At 37.1% G+C, this 23,402-nt stretch overlaps 1 protein-coding gene across 2 annotated transcripts in view; it reads right to left on the reverse strand.

Annotated features, from left to right (window-relative positions):
• TEX11 (testis expressed 11) overlaps positions 1 to 23,402 on the reverse strand; it is a 251,917-nt gene that overhangs the window by 184,972 nt on the left and 43,543 nt on the right. For both annotated transcript variants that reach the window (XM_058712843.1, XM_058712844.1), the window contains exon 9: positions 20,604 to 20,689. In XM_058712843.1, coding sequence (XP_058568826.1) covers positions 20,604 to 20,689 — 86 coding nt within the window. The remainder of the gene's footprint in view (positions 1 to 20,603; positions 20,690 to 23,402) is intronic.

Below are 23,402 nucleotides of genomic sequence, written 5' to 3' on the forward strand. Positions count from 1 at the left end.
CTAGGCTATGGTTTCACCTAGGAGGGGCAAACTGCTAGCCTGTCTTATCCTCTCCAGGCCTGTGCTGTGGAAGTGCTATTCTGGGCAGGCACAATTAGAGGACAGGATCTTCCCTTACCCACCCAGTTTTCACTCTCAGGGTAAGGACTCTTACCCTAGGTGTAACAGGTCAAGAATACTGATACCCCGATCACCTTCAACCAGACTCATTAAGCAGAGGTTCTATGCCAGGAGGGCATGCTAAGAAGATCAGCGGTTACCAATCTCCCCAACATCCACTCTTATACCAAAAGAAGCAAACCATGCTCCCCCTACCAACTCCAGTAGTGTGGCACACAGGTTCTGCCCAGGGGAAGAAACAGGCAATAAAGAAAAAAGAGTTCAGCATCTATGCTTGAGAGGACTGACTTATTTGGAATGAAGCAAAAAGTTCCTGCCTGAGGACACTGTCAAAAACAAGGGAAATTTTGGTAGTGAGCAATTTAAGAGGGGGTTGGTAACTCTGTGGTAATAGTAGCAACAAGTGAAATAGCAGACCAGCAAGATTTTTAACAGAGAGAACCAGGGAAAGGGATAGCCAAGAAGAATAATGTGGGCGGTCACACTCATCCCTGGGGATACAGAAGGCTATGCATATGCTCTAGCTGCACCCCCTCAGGAGCAACCAGAAGGATATGTGGGGCAGACTAGAAAGCATTCCTCACGGCACACACATATACATCAGCAAAGAGCCCTAAGCCTGGGACGCCTGGGTGGCTCAGTCGGTTAAGCATCCTCTTGATCTCAGCTCAGGTCTTGATCTCAGGATCATGCTTACGTACAAGCCTTGGAGTTGGGCCCCACACTTGGAGTGGAGCCTACTTAAAAAAACAAAACAACCCTGGGCCTGAGTGGCTCAAGTGACTTAAGTAGAACCTCTTACCAAATGCAGAAAATTTAACTACTCTGATCCAAGGTAATGGTAAGGAAGCTAAACTTAAAAATCAAATCACACTTCCAGTTTTCAGTTCCACATGGAACTTGGAAGTCACTACTTCATCTTAACAAGTAAAAAGCTGTAAAGACTAAAAAATCAACAACTCTTCTTGGATCCCTAAGAGAGGGGAGGACAAAGGGCAAACCACTGGCCCCCACATTGGAGAGATGGACAAGCAAATACAAGGAACTGTGGCTTACCATAGGAAGGACTCACCAGTGGAAACTGCCAAGGGAACCAGTGCTGAGGCAGGAAACTGAACTATAATTGACAGATTGCTGGAGGTTCATTGTGAACAAGTCTGAGAACTTAAAACTCCAGGAAAACATAGTCTTAGGGGGATACAGACAATATTGTCAGATTTACCTCCAGTTGCTCAAGATTTCCATAGTAAATATCAAAGAAAATCCTCTTGGGCTCTGTCAGGAATTGATGATAAGGCACCAATCTGTTCTTAACAAGGCCTGCCTTCAAGGGAAACTAACTAGTGTCTAACCTCCTGGGGTATTATCAGAGACTAACTGACCTGGGGAAGAGAAACACTCAACTCTAGACTACTCTAGCCAGGCTATACTACCTAAGAGTGAAAAAAAAAACTGGTAAATATTTGTGAAGTTCACAGTTCAGAGGCATACACTCACCAAAAGACTAAGAACTAAACACAGGACTATAGAACTCTTACCCTCCCCAACACCTAACCACCATGTTAGTAAAGACCTATTTACAGGGGTGCCTGGGTGGCTCAGTCGGTTGAGCATCTGACTTCGGCTCAGGTCATGATCTCATCAGTTGATGAGTGTGAGCCCCGCGTCGGGCTCTGTGCTGACAGCTCAGAGCCTGGAGCCTGCTTCAGATTCTATGTCTCCCTCTCTCTCTGCCCCACCCCTGCTCATGCTGGCTCTTTTTGTCTCAAAAATAAATAAACATTTAAAAAAAGACCTCTTTACAGCAGTTCCTTTTACCCAGTACAACATGTCAAGTTATCAAGAAAAAATCACAAGGAATACCAAAAGGCAAAAAGAAACACAATTTGAAGAGACAGAGAAAGCACTGGAACCAGATATGGCAAGGATATTAGAATTAACAGTCCAGAAATTTAAAATAAGACAGATGGGCAATGTAAGCAAAGAGATGGAAATTCTAAAAAAGAACCAAAAAGGATTGCTAGAACTAGAAATGACTGTAAATGACATGAAGAATGTCTTTGATGGGTTTTTTAATAAACTGGACATGGCTGAGGAAACAATCTATGAGTATCCTTGAAAACAAAAAGCAAAGGGAAGAAAGACTGAAAAAAAAACCAGAACAGAATATCCAAAAACCATGGCACACCTACAAAAGGTATAACATAAGTATAATGGGAATACAAAAAGGAGGAAAAAGAGAAAAAGAAACAGGGGAAATATTTTGAAACAATAATGAATGAGAATTTCCCTAAATTAATGTCTGATATCAAACCACAGATCCAGGAATCTCAGAGAACACTAAGCAGTATTAATACCAAAAAAAAAAAAAAATTACACCTAGGGATATCATTTTCAAATTACAGAAAATCAAAAATAAAGAAAAAAATCCCTAAACAAGCTAGAAGAAAAAATACCTTATCTATAAAAGTACAAAAATAATAATTACACTCAACTTCTCAGAAACCATGCAAGCAAGAAGAGAATACAGTGAAGTATTTAAAGTGTTGAGAGAAAAATACCACCAACCTAGAATTCTGAACCCTAAGAAAATATCATTCAAAAGTAAATGAAAAACAAAGACTTTCTCAGATAAACAAAAACTGAGAGAATTTGTTGTCGGTAGACTGGCCTTATAAGGAATGTTAACAGAAGTTCTTTAGAAAGAAGGGAAATAATATAGGTCAGAAACTCGTATCTGTATAAAATAAGGAAGAGCATCAAAGAAGGAAGAAATTAAGGTAAAATAAAAACTTTTATTTTTCTTAATTTTTGTAACAGAAAACAATTTGAAATAATAGCAACAATATATTCAATTATGTATGCTTATTTATAGGTTATATATATATATATGCTTAGAATAAAGTAAAATAAATGACAGCAATGATACAAATGGATGGGAAGGGGGGCGCCTGGGTGGCTCAGTCGGCTGAGCGTCCGACTTCGGCTCAGGTCATGATCTCACGGTCTGTGAGTTCGAGCCCCGCGTCGGGCTCTGTGCTGAAGGCTCAGAGCCTGGAGCCTGTTTCAGATTCTGTGTCTCCCTCTTTCTCTGACCCTCCCCCGTTCATGCTCTGTCTCTCTCTGTCTCAAAAATAAATAAACATTAAAAAAAAAATTAAAAAAAAAAACAAATGGATGGGAAGAGGGAATTCTGAAGAATTCGTACAAAGTACTGACACTACTCATGAAGTGGTATAGTGTTACCTGAAAGTGGACTTGGATTAATTGTAAATGTATATTGCAAACTCTGGGGAAGCCACTAAAAAAGTTAAAATAAAAAAGAAGTGGGGCGCTTGACTGGCTCAGTTGGTGGAGCATGCTTCTCTTGATCTCGGGGTTGTGAGTTTGAGCCCATGCTGGGTATAGAGATTACTTAAAACTAAAATCTTTAAAAAAAGTAGTATAACCTATATGCTAATGAAAGAAAGATGGAATCATATAAAATACTCAACTAAAATCACAAATGACAGTAGGAAAAAAGCACAAAGGCAACAAATAGACAACAGTAATGAATATTGTAGATATTAATCCAACAATATCATCATCACTTTGAATTTCAATGGTCTAAATACACCAATTAAAAGACAGAGGCTGTCAAAGTAGATCAAAAATATACCCCAACTCTGTGTTGTCTATAAGAAAACCACTTTAACTATAAAGACACATAAAGATTAAAAGTAAACAGATAAAGAAAAAATATACCATGCTAAAATTATCCAAAGAAAGCAGGAGTAGGTATATTAATTTCAGCGAGCAGAGTTCTAAGTAAGGGAGGGGCGCCCGGGTGGCTCAGTTGGTTGAGCATCAGACTTCGGCTTGGGCCATGATCTCACTGTCCGCGAGTTCGAGTCCTGCGTCAGGCTCTGTGCCAACAGCTTGGAGCCTGAAGCCTGCTTTGGATTCTGTGTCTCCCTCTCTCTCTCTCCACCTCCCCTCTCGTGCTCTGTCTCTCTCTCTCAAAATAAAATAAAAACATAAAAAATTAAAAACAAAACAAAGTAAGGGAAAGTATTAGGGATAAGGAAGGGCATAACATAATGATAAAAGGGTCAAAACTCCAGGAAGACATACAATTCTTAATGTGTATGAGCCTAACAGAGCATCAAACTGTGTGAGGCAAAAACTGATAGAACAGCAAAGAAAAATAGATGGATTTACTATCATTGTTGAATATTTCAACACCACTCTCTCAGAAATAGAGCAGGCAAAAAAACAAACAGAACATAGTTGAACTCAACAACACCATCAATCAATTGGATATAACTGACATCTATAGACTACTACATCCAACGACAACAAAATACACATTCTTACCAAACTCATATGGAACATTTACCAAGATAAACCACATTGTGGGCTATAAAACAGACTTTAACAAATTTATAAGTATAGAAATCATATAATGTCTGCTCTCAGGCCACAATGGAATTAAACTAGAAGTAAATAATGGAAAGATAGCTGAAAAATCCCAAAATATGTGGAGATTAAACAATACCCCTCTAAATAACACATGGGTTAAAGGAGAAATTTCAAAATAAGTTTAAAAATATTTTGTACTAAATGAAAATGAATACACTATTTATCAAAATGTGTGAGATGCAGCAAAAGCAGTGCTTAGAGAAAAAGTTATATCATTGAAAATATAGATTAGAAAAGAAGATCTAAAATCAATAATCTAAGTTTCCACCTTAAGTAACTACAAAAAGACAAGCAAATTAAATCCAAAGAAAGCAGAAGGGAAAAACTGAAAAGAATTAGAGCAGAAATCATAAAATTGAAAACCAACAGAGATCAATAGAGTAAAATCAATGAAACCAAAAGCTGGTATCTGAAATTATCAGTAAAACTGATAAGCCTCTAGCCAGGCTAACTAAGAAAAAAAGAGAGGACACAAACTATTACTGTCATAAATGAGGGGCACCTGGCTGGCTCAGTTGGTAGAGCTTGTGACTCTTGATCATCGGGTTGTGAGTGCGATGTTGAGTGTGGCAATTACTTTTAAAAAATCGTAAAAAACAAACAAAAAAAACCCCAAACCAAGAAAAAGGGGACATCACTACAGATACCATGAAAATTTTAAGGGTAATAAAGGAATACTATAAATAACTAAATAACTCTGTGCCCACAAATTTGATAACCTAGATTAAATGGACCAATTACTTGAAAGATATAAGCAGAGGAGTGTGGGTGGCTCAGCCTGTTAAACGTCCAACTTCGGCTCAGGTCATGATCTTACAGTTCATGGATTCAAGCCCCACATCGGGCTCTGTGCTGACAGTGCAGAGCCTGCTTCGAATTCTCTCTCACTCCCTCTCTCTCTGCCTCTCCCCCACTTGTACTTTCTCATTCTCTCAAAATAAACTTTAACAATGTTTGAAAAAAAAAGATACAAGCAACCAAAACTCACACAAAAACAGTCTAAATAGGCCACTATCTACCAAAGAAATTGAATAAAAACTTAACAATATCCCAAAACAGAAAGCACCAAGCTCAGATGTGCTCACTGGTAAATTCTACTAAACATTTAAGGAAGAAATTATACCAATTCTCTACAATCTCTTTATGACAGAAGCAGATGGAATATGGCCTAACTCATTCTATGAAACCAGCATTACCCTAATACCCAAACCAGTCAGACATTACAGGAAAACTATGACCCAATACATGTCATGAACACAGATGTAAAAATACTCAATAAAATATCAGCAAATCAAATCCAAAAAATAATTTTAAAAAATTATACACAACAACAAAGTGAAATTTATCTCAGGTATGCAAGGCTGGTTCAACATTCTAAGTCTGTATGAAGTGGCAAAAGATGAGAATAGACAATACAATACTGCAGGACAGGACTGCAGCTACACAACTTTAAGGTTTATTATAAAGTTACAGCAATCAAGATAGTGCATTATTATGGTAATCAAGGAATTGGCTAAAGAAAATACAAGTGGATTAATAGAACAGAATAGAGAGCCCCCATAAATACCTTAAACTGATCTTTGGCAAAGGAGCAAAGGCAATACAATGGATCAAAGATAAAGATAGTCTCTTCAAACAAATGATGATGGAACAACTGAACATCAACATGCTCCCCCCACAAAAAAAGAATCCAGACACAGACCTTACATCTTTCACAAAAATTAACTCAAAAAGAATCATAGATCTAAATGAAAAGTGCAAAACTATAAAACTTCTAGAATATAGGATAAAACCTAGATGATGATCTTGAGTATTGTGATATCTTTTTAGATACAATACCAAGGAAACAATCCATGAAATAAATGACTGATAAGCTAGGTTTCATTAAAATTAAAAACTTCCTTGGGTGCCTGACTGGCTCAGTTGGTAGGGCATACAACTCTTTAACTTGGGGTTGTAAGTTCAAGCTCCATGTTGGGTATAGAGATTACTTAAAAATAAAATCTGTAAAAAAGTAAAAAAAATAATAATAAAACTGCTTTGTGAAAGACAGTATCAAGAGAATTGGAAGGTAAACCGCAGATTCAGAGAATATATTTGCAAAAGACACATATAATAAAGGACTGATATCTAAAATATACCAAAAAAAACCTTTTAAAACTCAACAGTAAAAAAAAAATAAACAACTCAATTAAAACATGGTCCAAAGTTCCTAACAAATACCTCACCAAAAAAGATATACAGACGGCAAATAAGACTATTAAAAGATGTTCCACATCATATGTCATGAGGAAAATGTAAATTAAAACAATAATAAAATAAATGCCAGTACACACCTATCAGAATAGCCAAAGTCTAAAACACTGACAAGCACCTAATACTCCACTAATGTGGAGTAATAAAGCTCTCATACATTGCTGGTGGGAATACAAAATTATACAGCCACTGTAAGAGAGTTTGGTGGTTCCTTGCAAAACAAAATATATTCTTACCATAACCCAGCAATCACGGTCCTTGGTATTTGCCCAAAAGAACGGAAAACATATGATCATACAAAAGTCTGCACGTGGACATTTATAGCAGCTTTATTCATAATTGACAAAATTTGGAAACAACCACAATGTCCTTCAGTAGGGAAATGGACAAATAAACTGTGGAACATGCAGACAATGGAATATTATATAGCACTAAAAATAAATGAGCTACTGAGACAAGAAAACACATGGAGGAAACACAAAACATTATTACAAAGTGAAAACAAGAAGCCAATCTGAAAATGATATACTATATGATTCCAACATTCCAGAAAAGGCAAAATTATCGGGACCAAAAAGATCAGTAGTTGATAGAGTTTAGGGAAAAGGGAGGGATGGATAGGCAGAGCACAGAGGATTTTTAGGAAAGTGAAACTATTCTGTATGATACTAAAATGTTGTAATGGTGGATATATGTCATTATACATTTGTCTAAACCTGTAGAATATACAAGAGTGAACCCTGAGGTAAACTATAGAGTTGGGGGATTACAATGTGTCAATGTAGGCTCATTCTTAGTAAAAAATGTACCATTCTGGTGAGTGATGTTGATTAGGGTTAGGCTATGAATGTGCAGGATCAGGGGGCATGTGGAAAATCTCTGTACCTACCTCTCAAATGTGCTGCAAACCTAAAACTTCTCTAAAACACGTCTTTATTCAAAAATCATATTGCACTCATATTTGAGGGTCTGGGGGGTTGTGCACATGCCCAAGACTGCCCTCTCAGGCATGATCAGAAAAATAACCTACTAGCTATTAGCCCCTGGCTGAATGGAGAGCAAAATAATAAACTCACTGAACTATGAAAACAACCTCTGAGTCAAATACACATCCAACAGGAAAGAGTGAATATCTAACTGGCTAAGGGACTTTACATACAACCTTTGACCAACAAGTGGCTTATGTGGCTGCAGAGGTGAAGCCTAGAAAGCCACAGAAAGACAAAAACAAGGGGAAAAACTCTGAGCAGGAACATTATAGGTCACACACTGTGAGAAAAATAAACAGAATTAGTCCAGTCAAATGACCAAATAAATAAATAAACGAACAATAAAAAGAACAGTAAGTTCCAGAAAGGGGAGAAATTGGTATGCAGACTTGCTGCCAGATATTATCCAAAATATCTAGTTTTCAACAAAATATTACAATACATGCAATAAAACAGTAAAGTGTGACTTATACAGAGGATAAAGAGAAGGCAACAGAAACTGCCTTTGAGAGGTCCCAGATATTGCACTTCAATACTTCAAAGCCGCCATTATAAACATATAGTTCTTTAAAGAACTATAGGAAACCATACTTAAAATATTAAAGGAAGGCATGATAACAATGATGCAAATAGAGAATAAGAGTACAACAATTAAGGGGCGCCTGGGTGGCCCAGTCGGTGAAGCGTCCGACTTTGGCTCAGGTCATAATCTCACGGGTCATGGGTTTGAGCCCCACATTGGGCTCTGTGCTGACAGTTCAGAGCCTGAAGCCTACTTCAGATGCTGTGACTCCCTCTTTGTCTCTGCCCCTCCCCTACTCAAGTTCTCTCAAAATAAATAAACATTTTAAAAAATTAAAAATAAGAGTATAACAATTAAATGACAGGAATTATAAAAGAACTGAGTAGAAATTCTGAAGTTGAAAAGTAAAATAACTGAAATGGAAAATGCACTAGAGAGGCTCAAAAATAGATTTGAGCAGGCAAAAAAAAGAACATATAAACTTGAAGATAGATTGATAGTGATTATACAAATCTGAAGAACAAACAGGGAAAAAGAGTGGAAAAAAAGAATACAGCTTCAAAGACATGTCAGACATCATTCAGTATGACATATGCATGAGAGTACTAGAAGGAGAAAAGCAAGAGAAAGGAATAGAAAATATATTCAAGGAAATAATGGTTGAAAACTTCCCAAATTTGATGGAAAACAATAATCTACACATCCAAGAAGTTTAATGGACTCCAAGGAGGATCACACATAAACAAATCCATGCTCAGACACATCATGGTCCAGTTACTGAAAGTAAAGATAAAGAGAAAATCTTGAAAGCAGTTAGAGAAAAATGACTCATCATTTAAAAGGAAATAAGATTAAAAGCTGGCTCCTTATCACAAATTATCAGTGCCAGAAAGCAGTGATGACGCAAAGTGCTTAAAGAGAAAAAACTGTCAACTAAGAATCCTATATCTAGAGACACTATTTTTCAAAAGAAGGCTAAATACATTCCCAGATAAACAAAAACTGAAAAGAATTTCTTGCTAGCTGATCTGCCTTACAAGAAATACAAAAGGACATTCTTCAGGCTGAAAGCAAATGACCCCAGAAAATAATGTGAATTCATATGAAGAAAAGTGTTAGCAATTATTTGAATAATTATAAAAGACAATATGACTACATATTTCTTATTTCCTCCCTTATTTAGAAAGCAACTACATAAATATCTATAAAATTTTATTGTTGGGGCATTACGTATTTAATATATTTTACTATGACAACACAAAGAAATGAGTGGGAATAAAGATATAAGTAGGGTAAGGAAATAAGACCAAATGTTAACTTAAATCTACAGGAATAAATGAAGAAAACCAAAACTGATGAGAAGGCTAATTATATGAAGCAATAATTATAACCATGTATTGTTGAGTGTTTAAATATATGTAGGCACATGTATAATGAGCATAGCAAAAAAAGAAAAAAGGGAATCAAGTCAATATAGAAGTAAAACTTCTGCAATTTACTGAAAGTTAATATAAATCTGAAGTAGCTTCTAATAAATTAAGATGTATAATTGTAAGCCCAAGAACAACCATAAAGAAAATGAAGAATATATAATTTTAAAAATTATTTAACAATTTAAAATGGTATACTGTAAGATATCCATTTACAAGACCCAGCAATTCCACTCCTAGGTATATACACAAAAGAAGTGAAAGCAGGGACTTGAGCAGATACATATATACCAATGTTTACAGTATTATTATTCAGAATAACAAAAAAGATGGAAATAACCCAAATTTTCATCACCTGGTGAATGGATAAACAAAACATGGTAAATCCATAAAATTGAATATTATTCACCCATAAAAAGAATGAAATACTGATACATGCTACTACATGGATGAACACTGAAAACATTATGCTAGTAAGCCAAACACAAAAGGACAAATAATGTATGGCTGTATTCATGAGGACCCTAGAATATGCCAAGTCATAGAGATAGAAAGTAGAAAACAGGTTATTAGGGGTGAGCGGAAAGGGGAGTTACTGTTTAATGGGTACAGAATTTGTTTAGGATGATGAAAACATTCCAGAAGTAGACAGTGGTAATGGTGTAATTAATGTGAGTGTACTCACTACTGTGAGTGTACTTAATGCCACTGAATTGTACACTTTAAGATGATTAAAACGGCAGTAAACTTTATGTTATGCATATTTTACCACAATAAATTATTGGTAAAGGGGGGGGATGAAATTCTCATACATGCTACAATATGGATAAATTTTGAAAATATTCTCCTAGGGGGCACCTGGGCGACTCAGTCGGTTAAGCATCTGACTCTTGATTTCCACGCAGGTCATGATCTCACAGTTTGTGAGTTCAAGCCCCGCATTGGGCTCTCTGCTGTCACCGCAAAGCCTGCTTCAGGTCCTCTCTCCCTTTCTCTCACTGCTCCTCCCCCCTTCAAAAATAAATAAACATTAAAAAAAAGAAAAATATTCTCCTAAGTGAAATAAGCCAGACACAAAACGACAAATATTATATGATTCCACTTACATGAAATACCTAAGATAGGCAAATTCACAAAGACATAAAGTAGATTAAAGATTACTAGGACTGGGGAAGGAGGAAGGTGGAGTTAACATTAAAAAGTTAGAGTTTCGGGGGCGCCTGTGTGCCTCAATCAGTTAAGCGTCTGACTTCAGCTCAAGTCATGATCTCACGGCTTGTGGGTTCGAGCCCCGCATCGGGCTCTGTGCTGACAGCTTGCTTCGGATTCTGTGTCTCCCTCTCTCTCTGCCCCTCCCCCACTCACACTCTGTCTCTCTCTCTCTCTCTCAAAAATAAATAAACATTAAAAAATTTTTTTAAAAGTTAGAATTCTGTTTGGGGTGATGAAAAAATTTTTTGAAATAGATTGTAATGATGGTTGTACAACACCATGAATGTAATTAATGCAATTGTCCATTTAAAATAATTAAAATAGCAGATTTTATGTTATATATATTCATTACCACAATAAAAAATAAATTCATTAAGTTTCAAAAGATATTCACTTAGGATAAAAAAAGTAGTAAAGGAGGAAAAGGGTATTTGAAATATGTAGTCATGGACATGTAGAAAACAAAAAGCAAAATATCAGCTATAAATCCAACAATAATGTCAACATTGTAAAGATGAATGGATTAAACAATAAAATCAAATGGCAGGGATTTCAGACTGAAGTTTTAAAAAATATCCAACTACGTACTGTTGACAAGAAACACACTTTAGATTCAAGGATACAAAGAGGTTGAAAGAAAAGGATGGAAAAAGATATACCACGTAAACAACCATAAGAGTACTAACTAGAGTGGCTATGCCAATATCAGACGAAATAGACTTTAAGGCAAAAAACAAATATTACCAGAGATAGAGGGATATTTTATAATGATAAAAAAGCTAATCTATCAGGATAATAGAATAATCATAAACATATATAAGCTTAACAACACAGTCCCCAAAATACATAAAATGAAAGTTGACAAAACTGAATCAAGAGATACATAATTCAACAATGACAGTTGAGCATTTCAATACCCCACTTTCAATAAAAGAAGTAGACAGAGCATCAAAAAGGATAGAGAAGACCTGAACAACACTATATTACCTACTAACATAACAGACATCTATACCATACTCCACCCAATAGCAACAGATACACCTTCTTCTCAAGTGAACACAGAACATTCTCCAGAATAAAATATAATAAAAAGCCTCAGATTTAACAGAATTGAAGTCATAGGAAGTATGTTCTTCACCTAAGTGAAATTAAATTAGAAATTAAGTAGATATGTGGAAATGAAACAACACACTCCTAAATAATCAATGAGTCACAAGAGAAATTAGAAAATACCTTGAGCTGAGTGAAAAGGAAAACAACATACCAAAACTTATAGGATGGAAAGCAATGGTTAGGGGAAATTTTATACCTATAATAACACTAAAAAAGAAGTAAGATCTCAACTTTCCATATTAGGAGAATGGAAAAGAAAGAGCAAACTAAATCTAAAACAAGCACAGAGAGGGAAAGTCATAAAGATTACAGGGGAAATTAAGTTAAATAACTGAAATACAATAGGAAAAAAACAATAGAACCAAAAGCTGATGCTTTGAAAAGATCCAACAAATTGACAAACATTTAGCTAGACTGACCAAAAAAAAGGAAAGACTCATATTAGTCAAAATCAGGAATCAAAGATGGAACATCATTACTGACCTTTGGAGAAAAACTATTCCTAAAAGACTGGAGATCTTGGGGCACCTGGGTGGCTCAGTCGGTTAAGTGTCCGACGTTGGCTCAGGTCATGATCCAACGGTCTGTGAGTTCAAGCCCCGTGTCAGACTCTTTGCTGACAGCTCAGAGCTTCGGATTCTGTGTCTCCCTCTCTCTCTGACCCTCCCCCATTCATGCTCTGTCTCTCTCTGTCTCAAAAATAAATAAACGTTAAAAAAAAAAAAAGACTGGAGATCTTGTGTCCCAGCTAGATGTCCCGTATAAATCTCTCTACATGTACATTTTCATATCTACACAAGATGAAATTGATCAATACCAGTCATTTTCAAACTGTAAGCAAGCTAATCATTTTTTTCAAACAAAATCTTACAAGGATATACTACTTTAAAAAATTATTAATGTCTAACTTCTCTAAAACAAGATGAGTATCTTAGAGAATTGCGGCTAAGTCTCCTTTTCCTTTTAAAATTTTTTTTTTTCAACGTTTTTTTTTTATTTATTTTTGGGACAGAGAGAGACAGAGCATGAATGGGGGAGGGGCAGAGAGAGAGGGAGACACAGAATCGGAAACAGGCTCCAGGCTCCGAGCCATCAGCCCAGAGCCTGACGCGGGGCTCGAACTCACAGACCGCGAGATCGTGACCTGGCTGAAGTCGGACGCTTAACCGACTGCGCCACCCAGGCGCCCCTCCTTTTCCTTTTATTTTTTCAACGTTTTTTTTTTTTTTATTTTTATTTTTGGGACAGAGAGAGACAGAGCATGAACGGGGGAGGGGCAGAGAGAGAGAGGGAGACACAGAATCGGAAACAGGCTCCAGGCTCCGAGCCATCAGCCCAGAGCCTGACGCGGGGCTCGAACTCGCGGACCGGACCGCGAGATCGTGACCTGGCTGAAGTCGGATGCTTAACCGACTGCGCCACCCAGGCGCCCCCCCTTTTCCTTTTAAAGGAGATTCTGAAGTTGTTCTGGTAGAACCAGAGAGCACCACAGAATATAGTTCCTAAATTACTGAACCAGATGATCTATGAAGATTCTTACAGCTGTTTAGTAAAGATTCTTACAGTGTTTAGTAAATTATCTTGTTAAAATTGCTGTTATACAATTCATTCTATTTCCACAAGATGGTGCTAATACATTCCAGTTACCATTAAAATAGGTCTTATATATGATCAACTTTATAGTTAATAATTTTATGATAGTCTATGATTATATAATACCTTTAACTTTTCAAAGTCCTATTATGTCACTTATGTCATCTTCATTACAAGCTTGTAACACAGATAATACTGTACCCATTTTTCAGATAAGGACATTGCAAGCACATTGTTAGGTGAATGACACAAAGTCACACAATTGATTAGTAACAGATTTTCTACTGCTAGCTCTGTGATCGTTCTTTAGATCACATTGCCTGACCATAAATAATACTGCTGGGGCACCTGGGCGGCTCAGTTAAGCATCCGACTTCAACTAAGGTCGTTGAGTTCAAGCCCCATGTCAGGCTCTGTGCTGACAGCTTGGAGCCTGGAGCCTGCTTCAGATTCTGTCTCCCTTTCTCTGCCCCTCCCCCACTCATGCTCTCTAGCTGTCTCTCTCTCAAGTATAAATAAACAAAAATTTTTAAAAATACTAATAATACTGTCAAATTCTCAAGATTTTGGGCTGAGAATAAAGGGAAAATAAAGGGATAAACATTAAGGAGCATTAACTGATACATGGCGTCTGGGTGGCTCAGTCAGTTGGGTGGCTGACTCAATTTCCACTCAGGTCATGCTCCTGCAGTTTATGGGTTCGAGCCCCACATTGGGCTCTGCCCTGACAGTGTGAAGTCTGCTTGAGATTCTCTCTCTCCCTCTCTCTCTACCCCCCCACCTCTCTCTCTTTCTCTCTCAAAATAAGTAAATAAACTTTAAAAAAACTGATACAAATTTTCGTTGGGCTCATATACTGAATCATCAATATTTGTGCATAAAATACATTTCTATTTCCTTTGTTCTTTCCTTATTAGAAGACCTCTGGTGGGGTGTTTGGCTGGCTCAGTCAGTAGAGCATGCAATGCATGATCTTGGGGTTGTAGGTTCAAGCCCCACATTGTGTATAAAGATTACTTAAAAATATAAAATCTTTAGGGGCGCCTGGGTGGCTCAGTCGGTTAAGCGGCCAACATCGGCTCAGGTCATGATCTCGCGGTCCGTGAGTTCAAGCCCCGCGTCGGGCTCTGTGCTGACAGCTCAGAGCCTGGAGCCTGTTTCAGATTCTGTGTCTCCCTCTCTCTGACCCTCCCCCATTCATGTTCTGTCTCTCTCTGTCTCAAAAATAAATAAACGTTAAAAAAATTTTTTTAAATAAAAAAAATAAATAAAATCTTTAAAAAAAAAAAAACAGAAGACCTCTGGTAATATATATTCCTGTATAACCACAGTAAAGGCTAAGCACTGATAAATACAAATATCTCATAAATACTTACCTTATTGTAAACATAATAGCTATTTTGAAACCCAACATGGAAATTTCTAACTAATCTAGTTCACTACCTCTAAGCACTATGAGTTTAGAAAACAGTAGCATAATTTTTGCTAAATTCTCCTCTTTTGATCCCATGAGAGATGCAAGAAGTTTTACAGAAGCAGGAAAGAGACACACATCACATGCAGAGTAAAAACTATTCCTAACTAATAGGAAGCAACTCACATTAGCTACCAATTGAGTCAGGTTTTAGATTAGCTTTAGAGAAATTAAAAGTGGTGTTAGGGGGCACCTGGGTGGCTCAGTCGGTTGGCGTCCGACTTAGGCTCAGGTCATGATCTCGTGTTTCTTGAGTTCAGGCCCCAGCCTGCTTTGGATTCTGTGTCTCCCCTCTCTCTGCCCCTCCCCTGTTTGTGCTCTCTCTCTGTCTCTCAAAAAATGAACAAATGTTTAAAAAAAATTTTTTAAGTGGTGTTAGAAGACCTCAAAAATTACTCCTCCTCTAACATACTGTCTACCTAATCCAAAAAGTCTAGCACACTACGTCTAGATTGTGGGTTTTTTTTAAAGAAAATATAAACTCTAGGGGCACCTAGGTAGCTCAGTTGATTAAGCATCCGATTCTTGGTTTTGGCCCAGGTCATTATCTCCCAGTTCATGGGTTCAAGTCCCATGTCACGTTCTGCGCTTAAAGCTGTGGAGCCTGCTTAGGATATTCTCTCTCTCTCTCTCTGCCCCTCCCCTGCTCACTCTCTCTCTCTCAAAATAAGTAAACATTAAAAAAAGAAAATATAAACTGTAATCACGGTCTCAGAAGAACGCTGAAGAAATCACCCATGCTTTCTTTGGATTCTGAAGGGGAAAGGGCAGCACAGAGCTCTCGCACAAAAGGTTGAGAAATACTCCCAATTTAACCTACAAAGAACTCGTCAGGAATTTATAAGCAATCTCTGTCCCATAGGTCAAAGAAATAGGGTCACTTATATTTCATTTATTAAGATCAATTAGATTATTTTTTATAGAACACCTTCAGGGCTTTATCCAATTCTCCATGATTTTGTTCAATTCAAATGTCTTCTGTCATCTTCTCAATCTATCTCACTGTCTCTAACAAGAGATCACCAAATCAGAATTGTCCCATGTATACTCTTTGGCTTGGTTTCATTCCATTAATTTTCCTTATTTACAGTCCATTTTGAAAAAACTCCTCAATTCCTTAAATCCTCCAAATGCATTTCAATGATTGCCATGTCTTCCTTGTCATTTAACATATTAAAAAACCTTTTAAGAACTATTTGTGGCACACCTTGGTGGTTCAGTTGGTTGAGCACTGGACTCTTGATTTCAGCTCAGGTCATGATCTCATGGTTTGTGAGTTCAAGCTCCACATTGGGATCTGCACTCAGCACAGAGCCTGCCTGGGAATTTTTCTCTCTCCCTCCCTCTCTCTCTGCCCTTCTCCCCACTAAAAATAAATGAATAAACATTTTTTAAAACTTTGAAAAATGTTAATACTGAACATTTATGAGTGTGGGATTACAAAGGACTTTTACTTACCATATATATTTGTAACATTTAAATTTTTATAATTAGCATATATAACTTCTTTAATCAGCAAAGAAATTTTATTTTATTTAAGCAGCAAAGAAATTTTAAACATTCCTACTATATCCACTATATTACCCTTTCATTTTGACAGTTTTCCTCTATATTTAATTTGCCACAATTAGCAAATAGGTCTTCTAACAGCAAAAGGAAAAAAAAGTGAGCCTCCCAAGTGTTTCCCAACCAGTAGCTCCAAGTAACATAGTTGAATGATTTAGAAAAAAACTACTAGACATAAAAGAAAAATTATCCATGATTAAGAATATGACTAAGGTAGAGGTTAGAGTGGGAGAGAGCCAAAGCATAAGAGACTCTTAAAAACTGAGAACAAACTGAGGGTTGATGGGGGGTGGGAGGGAGGGGAGGGTGGGTGATGGGTTTTGAGGAGGGCACCTTTTGGGATGAGCACTGGGTGTTGTATGGAAACCAATTTGACAATAAACTTCATATATTGAACAAAAAAAGAATATGACTAAGGTTTGGGGTTAAAGTACTTTTCTCCCAGGGAGAAAAAATATCTGTAAAATCTCTGCAGTATATCAGTGTAACCACAAAGCCTTTTGAGTTAGACTTATTTGTATTTGTTTGGTTTACAGTGCTTCTTTTAGAATACTAATTAGTTACAGTGCAATTTCTGTACACCTTTTATAAAAAGCCAAATTTAACATAATATACATACAAATTGTTAGGACTTTAAAAGATCAACACTACATTTAAATTCCACCAGGACAACTGAAATCCCCTAGATTGTGGAAGAAAGAAAGTTCTGTATCTATCAATAGTCTCTTCCCATCTACTTATGCGTGTCTTATGCTAGGAGCAGAGAGCAGAGCTCAATAGGCAAGAACTACAAAAGGGGAGGAGTTGGAGGGAGGAAATTTTTTTTTAAAGTTTATTTATTTTTTAATAATCTCTACACCCAACATGGAGACTGAACCCACACTTCAAGATCAAGCGTCATATGCTCTTCCAACTGAGCCAGCCAGGTGGCCCCAAAAAATACATTTTATTAAACAAAAGAACTCTTAAATATTATTTCCAAAGCTAGCATTCTGATTTCAAAGACCTCAAATTTTATATTGAACAGAGTCCTAACTAAATTTGTCATTGAATACACTGAGGTGGGTGCCTTGATTCCTATAGTAAAGTAACCTAAAGGATTCCCAAATTTCATTCATAATTACAGCAAGATTCCCTTAATCTGTGGACCTCTAATAAGGGGACATGATCAAAAGAATGTGGCAGAAAGCAGGAATAATAGCAGCTGTTCATGAACTTTTCATAGCAAAATAAAAGGCAGGGAGAGACAAAAACTGAGAAAGGTCCTGAATTGAGTGAGATCTGTTAACAAGAATTGAGAGACAGAAAAGAACTTTATAAATAATACTCACCACCACTCTTTATGTTCTAGGCTTCTATTTCAACAAAATTCTAATATACTATAGCAATTTTTATATCGTATTTGTGTAAAACTGTGGTTTTTCCTTTTAGACTAAATGGGTACTTTCAAATTGTATATAACCTGTACCTTAAGATATTCACTAACTTCAAAAGACTTAAGCCTGTAGAAAGCACACTCACTTTCCATTGCCTCCTTCTGGTATAAAATTTATAGAGAAGGATGCTTAATTAGCAGCTGTTTATTCCTGCTGTAGCACCAACTGCTCCCAATACTCAACACATGGATAATTAAAGCACAAAGAAAAATGGCTCCAAAGATTAGCAGTGTATGATAGAAAATGTACGTGTTTGTCTTTATGATATACTTACCTGGGAAATCAATAAGTAATCCACATTTGATATGACTGTCATAAATTTCAGAAAAAACTAGTGGACTGGCCACATTAGGGTTCATTTGCTGTAAATAGCAAACATATCATCTAGAGATAGCAGCAACAGCTACCATTTACTAAGCAGTTTTCTATTTCCCAAGCAAGTTATTGAATGCTCTACAATACATATATCAACATATTTAAGTTGTGCAATAATCATAAAAAGTAGGCATCACAATATTAATAATTTCACACCAAAATCATAGATGACTCAAATTTTGACTGAGTTGATCTAATACTAGAAAAACTATCCATTGTGCTAAAATTCCTATTGTTAATAAGATTGATATATTTTTTGCCTCTTTTACAACACACTAAAATATAATTTTTCAAGGCATTTGAAAATACTTCACCAAGTTATTTTTATATCCCCAAAAGAGGAGAAAAATACAACCAAGCAGAGATTAAAATCATATATAATAACTAGCACTAGATAGAATTCAAGTTCTTCCTGTTTTCTCCAATCTCATTCTAATTACAAGAACACAAAAGACTCAAAATGCAGTGGTTCTCTATTAAATTTATCATATAGATTTTGATGAAAATATGACTCTGGGTCAAATTATATTCCTAAAAATATAGCCAATAAATATACAGTAAAAATCTGATGGGGCGCCTGGGTGGCTCAGTCAGTTAAGCATCAGATTTCAGCTCAGGTCATGATCCGTTTGTGGATTCGAGATGCGTCAGGCTCCTCCCCTCTGTCCTTCCCCCACTCACCCTCCCTCTCTCTCTCTCTCTCTCAAAAATAAAAAACATTAAAATAAATTAAACCTGTTATAAAACCCATGCTAAACTAGTCAGCTCCTTTGGTTATAATTGAAATAATTCAATTTATTAAAATGTGATTATATAACTATAAAGTGATTTCCACTTGTGTGAAACATTCTAAATTGAGACAAGTATATCTCTTATAACTGTATAAGCCTGTTCTGCAAGACATGGTTCTTTATAGACTTTGATCACTCTTTACACTTTAAAAAGTCTTTTACATAAAAAGTTATTTGCATAAATATTTGGTTAGAGATATATACACCTGTGATTGCTATAATCTTAAAGTCCATATATGTATTATTTTGTTAGTGGCAAATGTAATTTTCACCATAGTCAAACTAACCCTGAAAATATCTCCAAATAACCAGAACTAACCCTATACTGAGAATGGAGAAACATTTAGTGAATTGATTTGATGTATTTCACTCCATAATCTTTTGATGTCCAAAGCACCTTATGTGACATCTCCAGAAAAAATCATTTTTCACATAAATTCATTTAACTAGCAATTATTAAGTATCTACTATGTGTCAGAACCTGTGCTGTGCCTAGGTATTTGGCCAAAGACAGAGTTCTTGTAGACAGTTGTTATACTTTTACACTATTCCCTTAATATTTATAGATTCAACACAACAGTATAAATATTAGTATAATACTGATCATATAGTAAGTGATAAATATATACTTATTTCAATGATATTAAAATACCAAAATTCACTTAAGACTAACAATTTTAGGGGCGCCTGGGTGGCTCAGTCGGTTGAGCGTCCGACTTCGGCTCAGGTCATGATCTCACGGTTCGTGAGTTCGAGCCCCATGTTGGGCTCTGTGCTGACAGCTCCGGGCCTGGAGCCTGCTTCAGATTCTGAGTCTCCCTCTCTCTCTGCTCCTCCCCTGCTCACACTCTGTCTCTCTCTCAAAAATAAACAAAGATTAAAAAAAAATTTTTTAATTCATGTCTTTAAAAAAAAAAAAAGATTAACAATTTTAGCTGATCCTGATCCTATTCTCACCCATCTACCTTACACTCTGGGGTTGGTGGACAACAATATGTACCAAAACAAAAATTTTTTTTAATTCCATGTTCTTGATGGTGATACAAAGGAGGAATTAAAGAAGAACATACACTTCTGTTATATCAATAATAGAATACATTTTCCTATCAACTGGCAACATGTAAGAATAAACAACACATGTTAAAGGAATAAATAAATTTAGCATGTTGGCTTTTGACATCACAGAATGTTTAAACTGACAAAGTACCATACAGTAAGTATTAAGTGAACTGTATGATATCCCTAAATTTTATATTTATATTACCTAAGCCAGAAAGAACTTTCATCATATTTATTCTGCTTGTAGGCTTCTATTCCAAAGTTGTAACAGAGAATATGAAGATATCCAGTCTGCAATAATAAAAAAAAAAGTCAGATTCATGATTTAAAGTATTCTGTGCATCAAAATAACCCAATCTTCCTTATCAAAACCTCCAAAATTATCTAAAGAGGAGTTACAAAATATTCATGTTGAGGCATTAGTTATATATGGAAAATACAATACATTACTATTAGAACTTGAAAGGTACTTTGTAACAGGAAATGGGAAACCTAATCATTGCCTAGCAAAACAACAACCTCCTCTGCAGGTTGCCAAATCCAGTAAGAGGCATTATTAGGTCAGCGAGTATAGTCAAAAGAAAAAAAAATCACCATGGAAGGGGATTTTTTTAGAGCAAGACACCTTTTAAAAAATTCTAAAGTTTTGGGGTGCCTGGATGGCTCAGTTCGTTCAGCACTCAACTCTGGCTCAGGTCACGAATCTCACAGTTTGTGAGTTCAAGCCTGACATGGGGGGTCTGTGCTGATAGAGTGGAGCCTGCTTTGGATTCATTCTCTCTCTCTCTCTCTCTCTCTCTCTCTCTCTCCCCTTCCCCTGCCCTCTCTTACTTGCTCTCTCTCAAAAATAAATTTTAAAAAATTCTAAAGTTTTGAAATGCATCCAACACAAGTCATAGGACTTATTTAATTTAGAAATAGCTTAATGAACCTTCTTTAACAACAAAAATATTCATTTTTTAATGTTTATTTTTGAGAGAGAGAAAGAGACAGAGTGAGAGCAGAGGAGGGGCAAAGAGAGAGGGAGACACACAATCAGAAGCAGGCTCCAGGCTCCACGCTGTCAGTCAGCCCCGACATGGTGCTCAAACCCACAAATCATGAGATCATGACCTGAGCTGAAGTTGGAGGTTTAACCGACTGAGCCACCCAGGCACCCCCACAACAAAAATATTCTTTACATAAATTACCACTAAGATAAAAGTAGAAATGAGTATGTGAATGGTGCCATTGGAAAATACTTTTTATGGATTATCAGCATCTTTGTGCCTGCATCAATGCCATATCGTACATAATTTTCATCTGTCAAAATACAAGGAAATAGAATAAGAGAAAAATTTTTTAATTCTAAAAATTTATCCAACTATCCCTTCAATATTTATAGACACCATCTCTCCAAAATCTGATATACCCATATAATGGAATCCTTTATGAGTTTTACCTGAGACTACAGAAGCAGACCTTCAATTACGAATCCAAGATCTGAGGCAAGTTATTCATAAGTAATGTGTAAAGACCTGTCTTCCTTCAAAAAAGTTTCCTTTTGAATTACAGTACATTCAGAAAGAAATTCAATATGCATGCCTGAGCACTTCAGACCTACTGTATATTTGAATCTAAAATAAAGAACAGTCTTGGTAATGTGGGACTGGCAAGAATCCAGAAGTACTTAAATGCATTCTTGACACTTCAGCAGAAAAAGCTTAACCCATTACATGCCCCAGATCCCACAGGTTCACACACCAATTATACAGCTATACTGGTATAATGCAGCTCACATCCACTTACTAGAGAGAAGCCTGCAACTAACTTGTACAGGAGAAAATGGAAAATAAAACTTTCTATGAACATCTAATTGTACTGAGTCTTCATTCAGTTTCCTTAGTATTTGTCTCAGCCCTCACAACACCTTCAAGTATACCTACGTTAAATGTTACTTCCTAGGAACAAAAAAAAGAATAGAAAATAATAACCTTACAACAACAAAGCTACAAAATACTAAAATATCTTTCAAGAGACTCACAGCTTATTTTCAATGTAATGACAAGAAAAATCTTTTTAAATACGAATACTGCTCCATGCACTCATTTATACATTCAATAATAAATATTTACTAAGCATCTCCTATCTATCAGGCACTATTTTAGTCATTACAGATAGATCAGCAAACAAAACAGACAAAATGGGGTATGAAGTATTAAAATTCATAAAAATAGGTCTTTAACAAATATGTTCCACTGGCCCCTGGGAAGATGGCGGCATAGGAGGACGAGGGCTCACCGCGTCCTGCTGATCACTCAGATTCCACCTACACCTGCATAAATAACTCAGAAAACCACCAGAAGACTAGCAGAATGGAGTCTCCGGAGCCAAGTGCAGACGAGAGGCCCACGGAAGAGGGTAGGAAGGGCGGGGAGGCGGTGCGCACTCCACGGACTGGAGGGAGGGAGCGGGGGGGGGGGGGGGGGGGGGGGCAGCCGGCCGGCCAAGCAGAGGCCCGAGTCTGGCTTGCAAAAGCAGAGGGGCCAGACGGAGTGTGTTCTGACAGCAAGCAAGACTTAACATCTGGAAGGTTATAAGTTGACAGCTCTGCTCGGAGAGCGAGAAAGCTAGAGGACAACGGGAGGGAGAGTTATTGAGGCCCGGACGACAGAGCTCAGCTTGGTGGGGAACAAAGGCGCTCGCCAGCGACATCTCCCTTGCCCATCCCCCAGCCAAAATCCCAAAGGGAACCAGTTCCTGCCAGGGAACTTGCTTGCTCCGCGGAAACACCCAACGCTGCGCTTCTGCGGATCCATCCCTCCAGCGGCGGGTCTGACTCCCTCCTGGTGCCACAGGGTCCCTCCCGAAGCAGATCTCCGAAGGATAAGCGAGCTGAGCCTGCTCCTCCCACCCCTGTGCACCTTGCCGATCCACCCCAGCTAATACGCCAGATCCCCAACACCACAAGCCTGGCAGTGTGCAAGTAGCCCAGAGAGGCCACACCAACCCACAGTGAATCGCG

Source organism: Neofelis nebulosa, chromosome X (assembly GCF_028018385.1).
Source record: "Neofelis nebulosa isolate mNeoNeb1 chromosome X, mNeoNeb1.pri, whole genome shotgun sequence".
In the NCBI taxonomy this organism is placed as follows: Eukaryota; Metazoa; Chordata; class Mammalia; order Carnivora; family Felidae; genus Neofelis; species Neofelis nebulosa.